The following is a 6,745-nucleotide window of genomic DNA, read 5'->3' on the forward strand; positions in this document are numbered from 1 at the left end:
GGTGTCGGGGAGGGGTTCTGGAAACGTTGGAAGGAAAGGCAGGCGTGCCCAGATTTGAGGGAGATCATATTTGGTCAACACATATATTTGCCAGTGAAATGATAGACGTAATCACGTCACCATGAAATTGCTCTCAGAGTTGAGGAAAGTTAAAAGAGAGCAAGAATGGGTTTGAGTGTGAAGAGTGCCTTTTGGCACGGTGGCCCACGCCCGGTCGCACAGAACGTCCCTTCCCAGGGGCAGGAGCGGAAGCAGGCGGGCGCTCAGCGTTCCGGCTAATTTTGAGCCGTGCCTCCCGCCGTCCGCCGTCACGTGCCGGCCCGCCCCGGCCGCGTTGATGGGTGGGGGCGACTCTGCCAGGCGCCCGGGCCGGAAGGGAGGCGGTCGTCGTGCCATTCTTAAAGGGGCCCGAGGGAAGGCGAGAGGCTGCTGACGGCCGGAAGGAAAATGGTGAGTTGCCGCCGGGAAGGGCGGGGGCCAGAGGGCCGGGCCAGCCAGACGGGCTCTCCTGTTTGCCGGAGCCCGGCTCGGCGGGCAGCGCCCGGGGTGGGTCGGCGGCCGCTTCCGCCTCGGCAGCTGGCGCGTGCCCACAGCCAGGGACTTGGCCTCTCCCCGCCGCCGCTGCCACCCCGCCTGAAGGCAGCATCCTCCAGCCGGGCCTGGGGTCGACCCGCCCAGTGGATCCTGGGCCTGGGGTGCGGCCAGTAGGGTTGGGTCATCCTCGCCTGGGTCCTGCTGGATGCAGAGTGCCAGCTCCTTACTGCAGGGTCGGAGAGGCCGGAGGTCTGGCTCAGCGAAGGGCTCCCCTAAACACCGGTTTCTTTGCCAGGGCCGGGGCCAGGCCTGAGGGCCAGACAGGCGCTGAGCACCTTCCGCCTGGCGGCCTTTGCAGGGAGGACTCCGCAATTCAGATTCCATTCTCGGCCTCGCCTTAGCTTCTGTCTCCTCCTCCTCGGCCTGCCTCTAAGGATTTCCCCGTATCCTTGCTCTCCTCGAGTCTGGGCAGCTGGAAACCTTTGGCCCAAGCCTTTGATGTTTAGCCTTCAAGTGACTGTCAGATGCTTTAGTTTTGTTTGTTCTGGGGGCTTTGGCTTCCGTTCTCGAAAGGGTTGAACCCCATGCTCAAAAATAAAGTGGAGAATTAAATCAATTGCCTAACAAGGGTTTTAATGGATATTTCTTATCCGGTATTTAAATATGCTCGTTTGCTTAATTGGAAACACAACACAGACCCCACTGTCCTATCTCTGACCTGTCGTTTCTCAGCCCATTTCCTTCGAATAAATCTTGTCATGATCACCAAATCCATGGGACTCTTCAATTCTCATCTCTCCTGACCTTTCATCTGCATTCCTGGACAGTGTCCTTTCCCCTTTTTGAAGCTTTCTCTTTCCCCTTGGTTTCTCGTTTTTCTCCTACTTTTATTGTTGATCTGTATGTGTCCCATGTCTAATGCTTGCTTTTCCATCTGTTTTTCCTTTCTTTATCCATCATATCTTACACTTATAGCTTCAATTATCTCCTACCCATAAGCAGATGACTTGTGAATTTGTATCACATTTACCTCTGAGATCCAGTCCAGGTCTATATATCCCACTATTTAGTTATCCTTTAGGAAGCTTTTCCCCACTTGAGTACTTCAAAGCCACCTCAGTTTGTCCAGAGTAGAACTCATTCTCTTTCCCTGCCAACCTGGTTTTCCTCAGTGTTCCTCAATTCAGTGAAAGGTATCATTTAGTACTGTTACACAAGAGAGAAGTTTGGAGTCATCTCGGTAACCCTTTTTCCTACATCACCCCTCCAATATGCAATCTGGCATTAGCTCCTTTGTAGTGGTTAAGAGAGGGGCTAGAATCAGGCTAGAGATCAGGCTTCACTAGTTGTCTTAACTTTGGGGAGGAGACTTAACCTGTCTAAACCTTAGTTTCATGCAAAATGGGTATAATAAACTCATCCTAAGGGATTGTTTTGAGTATGAGGGGAAAAGCATGTAATGGGCATAGCACCATGTTTCTCTCATAGTGTTTAACATGAGTTAACTGTTCTTAGCAGTATTTCCCTACTTCTCTTGTACCTCATCAACCTAAGCTACTTTTCATCTCTCACTTGGACTAGTCTTGCCGAGTAACTGGTCTTGCTCCATTCATCTTGCCACTGTTTTCTGCATGCAAATCTGATCGTGTTTCCTATAACCACTCTGGCTAAAACTCCTTAGTGGCTTCCCTTTGCTCATAGGATAGAGACCAAAATATGACCTGCGAGGCCCTATGTGGTCCAGTCCCTGCCAACCTCCTCTTATACCATGTTCCTGCTCATTCTCTGTCCTAGTGTCGCACGTTGACCTTTCACTATCTTACATGTACTATGATCACTTTAATCAAAGGGTCTTTGCACAGGCAGTTTTGGTCCTTCAGATACCTTTGTAGGCAAGTCCTTTGTGACCGCGGTGTTTTTCCCTAGGCGTCAGTTCTCACAGCAGCCTGTGTGTCTCTCGTGTAGTTCTCCCTGCAGGTACAAACAAGCACACATTTTCTTACCTGATCCTGTTGATGTAGGGCTGTTCTCTACTAGACTGAATGTCGTTCAGAGGGCAAGCCCATATTCTTTATTTATTTTATAGGATTGTATCCCTAGCACTTAGCATGGTGCTTACCCTCACTAAATGTTTCTTACATCAGTCAACCAAGAAGTGAACACTTGAGCTCAGCACTCCTCTTAACTGTGTGTTAATATTTACCCACATAGAGTTGTTTGCAGGGTGTTACACTCATTCTTAAATGCTTCTACTGACTGTAAGCAATTAGAATTGACTGAGCCTGCATCCCTTTTCTTGTAGGAAGGAATTTTTGGCCTTATTATGGTATTGGGAGGGGTGAAAGTGCCCAAAAAAGAGCTCTCTAAATCAAACCACAGCATGTTTTTCACTTGTTTTCTGATCCTCAAAATGTCAGGATTGCACAAGCAGCTCTGAGTGTCAGAGCTGGAAGGTAAGACGTTTGTGATAAATTGTGGTCTTTGCATAAACAAGAATCTAAAATATTAATTAGTTTCACTAATGGGTTCTACTTTTGGTTGAAGAGAGAATGAAAATTTTAACTTTTTGACTTCTGTATCTTTCTTGAAAATAGACAAAAATAGACTAGGGTTGAATACCACCTTCAGGAAGCTCCTTATGACTTAGCATCTCTTTCTCTAAGGAGAACTAATAGAATGCATGCACTTGCCTGTTTATTTATTGCATAGGAGCCTTATTTATTGGAGAATACCTATTGGTGTGATGTGCTTTCTAATTGTAAATAGCATGTCCTGTGGTCTGTCATACCTTACATATTACCAGTGTTCTGCACTTAAAGAATAATTTAAAATTGACAGCTGTTACTGCTTTAACTTAGGCTCTCATTTACCCAACATGGGGTCAAAAAAAGCATGCTTTTATTAAATTTGTATTTTAACTTAAAATTGGAAGCCTTAAACTTTTTGGGTTATAATGAGACATGTGTATTTAGCATTGGTATCAGAACTGTTCTAATTTTTTTGAAAGAGAAGGAAACTTACGTATGAAAAGATCAAAGAAGGTGGACCTTATTTGGTTCCTGACTCAATCAAACCTACTGTTGGGGGCAAAAAAAAAAAAAAAAAAAAAAAAAACCCACGCACACACTCAACAATGTGGGGAATTTGAATTGTGTTTGATTATTTGAGACTGGGATTATGTTTAGTTTTTTTTAAGGTGAGATATTATTATAATCCTTGTATTCTTAGTGGCACATACTGTCATTTTAATGATACATACTAAAATATTTACAGTTGAAATGACTTTGGGCCTTTTGCTGTGTGACTTCCATGGGGTAGTATTGAGGGTATTGATGAAATAAGATTGCCTACGAGTTAATAATGTTTGAAGCTGATATAGGTGCATAGGATTCCACTATACTGTTCTTTCCTTTTGTATGTGCTCAAAGTTTTACACGTTAAGAAAGGGAAAAAAAGATTTCCATCCTCCTGCTTGAAATCAGTAATACATTTGCATTACTAAAAGAAGAGTGCTTTTGGTCATTTCCTTGCTAGATTTCTGGAGAAGAATCTCTTAACATTTTTTCATAATTGTAAAAGGTTCTTCTAGTTTTTATATTTGTTTCATCTAGTTTTTTTTCATAATTCTTCCTTCCTCCCTCCCTCCCTCCCTCCCTCCCTCCCTCCCTTCCTTCCTTCCTTCCTTCCTTCCATCTAAGTAATCTATACACCCAATGTGGGGCTCGAACACAAGACCCTGTTAATTTATGTTAATTCACTTAATTGTGACATGTCAGTATGTTTTTAAAGGTATTATGTTTTACAACTTTTAACATGTACATGTATTAAAGTCATGGCATTTTATACATGATTTTATTTTTCTTTCTAGAGTGAGTCTCTGGTGGTTTGTGATGTTGCTGAAGATTTAGTGGAAAAGCTGAGAAAGTTTCGTTTTCGCAAAGAAACAAACAATGCTGCCATTATAAGTAAGCTAAGTGATTGCCTGGGTTACGAGGTCTTTGTTGATTTTTGTCTTACAGCTACATTGAATAAACTGAGGCTTTAGGAGATAATATGCCTTTTTCCTGCTTTAATCCTCCCCCTTGCTTTTAGATCACTTTAAAAAATAAGCAACATTTGTCCTGCCTCCCTCCTCAGCTGCCTACACAGCTCTGGAGAAGATGATCTTACTCGCCTGGTCATGGTAGTGACCCATCCAACTCCATCCTCTAACTTCTCAGCGGACTAAAAACTTCCTGGCCGTTCACTTTCAGCCAGAAACCTTTGCCTGCACCTAAAGTGCTAAAGTGTCCAACATTGTCTTCAAAGTGATTTGGGGCCTTATTTCAATTCTAGACTTGAGCCCCACTTTCATGGAGAGTACTTTTAAGTGTCACCGACTTTGGACAATGGGAAGAATGATTTGTATGTTGCCTCTTCCACTGTGAACTGTGTCTGATGTTATGCAGATTTCTTTTTTATTCTTAAGGCATATTTAAGATGTGGGTGATGATTTAGAAAGATGGAGGAAGGGTTGGGGGCAGGTAACAGTGTAGAACTCTATAGACCATGCTTCACAGAGAGGCGTCCAGCAGATGTGAATTAACAAGGCAGTGACAACTTGTCATGAATTTTGGTTCTATTACAAATAAATAAATACTATAACATAGGCATACAGTTCTTCTTTTATAGTTCATTGTCAAGTTAGTTTCCATATAATACCCAGTGCTCCTCCCAGCAAATGCCCTCCTCCATGCCCATCACCCCTTTTCCTCTCTCCTGCTATGGTTTGCCTCCCTCCCTCTCCTAACTATTTTTTCCCCTTCCCCTCCTCCATGGTCTTTTGTTAAATTTCTCCTGTTCCACTTATGAGTTAAAAGATATGGTATCTGTCCTTCTCTGCCTGACTTATTTCGCTTAGCATGACACTCTCGAGGTCCATCCATTTTCCTACAAATGGCCATATTTCATTCTTTCTCATTGCCATGTAATACTCCATTGTATATATAAACCACATCTTCTTGATCCACTCATCAGGTGATGGACATTTAGGCTCTTTCCATGATTTGGCTATTCTTGGCAGTGCTGCTATGAACATTGGGGTCCATGTGCCCCTATGCCTCAGCACTTCTATATCCCTTGGGTAAATCCCCAGCAATGCTATTCCTGGGTCATAGGGGAGTTCTGTTGTTAATTTTCTGAGGAACCTCCATACTGTTTTCCAGAGCAGCTGTACCAGTTTACATTCCCACCAACAGCATAGGAGGGTGCCTGTTTCTCCACATCCTCGCCAGCATCTATAGTCTCTTGATTTGTTCATTTTAGCCACTCTCACTTGCCGGAGGTGGTATCTCAGTGTGGTTTTGATTTGTATTTCCCTGATGATGAGTGATGCTGAGCATTGTTTAGTGTGTCTGTAGGCCATCTGGATGTCTTCTTTGAAAAGTGTCTGTTCATGTCTTCATGCCCATTTTTTCACTGGATTATTTGTTTTTTGGGTGTGGAGTTTGGGGAGTTCATTGTAGATTTTGGATACTAGCCCTTTTTCTGATGTCATTTGCAACTATCTTTTCCCATTCCGTTGGTTGCCTATTAGTTTTTTTTATTGTTTCCTTTGCAGTGCAGAAGCTTTTTATCTGGATGAGGTCCCAATACTTCATTTTTTTCTTTTATTTCCCTTGCCTTTGGAGATGTGTTGAGTAAGAAATTGTTGTGGTTGAGGTCAAGGAGGTTGTTTCCTGCTTTCTCCTCGAGGGTTTTGATGGTTTCCTGTCTCACATTCAGGTCCTTTATCCATTTTGAGTTAATTTTTGTGTATGGTGTAAGAAAGTGGACTAGTTTCATCTGCATGTTGCTGTCCAGGACTCCCAGCACCACGTGCTAAAGAGGCTGACTTTTTTCCATTGGATACTCTTTACTGCTTTGTCAAAAGTTAATTGGCAGTCCATTTGTGGGCCCAGTTCTGGGTTCTCTATTCTATTCCATTCGTCTATGTGTCTGTTTTTGTGCCAATACCATACTGTCTTGATGATGACAGCTTTGTAGTAGAGGCTAAAGTCTGGGATTGTGATGCCTCCCGTTTTGGTTTTCTTCTTCAATGTTACTTTGGCTATTCAGGGTCTTTTGTGGTTCCATACAAATTTGAGGATAGTTTGTTCTAGCTTTGAGAAGAATGCTGTGCAATTTTGCTGGGGATTGCATTAAATGTGTAGATTGCTTTGGGTAGTGTTGA

General features: G+C 43.4%; 1 protein-coding gene across 6 annotated transcripts in view; it reads left to right on the forward strand.

The window, feature by feature from the left end:
* The first annotated feature begins 301 nt into the window (after positions 1 to 301).
* GMFB (glia maturation factor beta) overlaps positions 302 to 6,745 on the forward strand; it is a 30,150-nt gene continuing 23,706 nt past the window's right edge. For 2 of the 6 annotated variants that reach the window (XR_003912937.1, XM_029950633.1), the window contains exons 1-2: positions 304 to 450; positions 4,403 to 4,499. Coding sequence is in view for 5 of the 6 variants with exons in the window: in XM_029950633.1 (XP_029806493.1) it covers positions 448 to 450; positions 4,403 to 4,499 (100 nt within the window). In the remaining variant the exon portion in view is untranslated. Of the gene's footprint in view, positions 451 to 4,402; positions 4,500 to 6,745 lie in introns of all 6 variants that reach the window. The other 4 variants (XM_029950631.1, XM_029950632.1, XM_029950629.1 and 1 more) reach the window with 4 other exon arrangements.

This window comes from Suricata suricatta, chromosome 9, assembly GCF_006229205.1.
Source record: "Suricata suricatta isolate VVHF042 chromosome 9, meerkat_22Aug2017_6uvM2_HiC, whole genome shotgun sequence".
Classification (NCBI taxonomy): Eukaryota; Metazoa; Chordata; class Mammalia; order Carnivora; family Herpestidae; genus Suricata; species Suricata suricatta.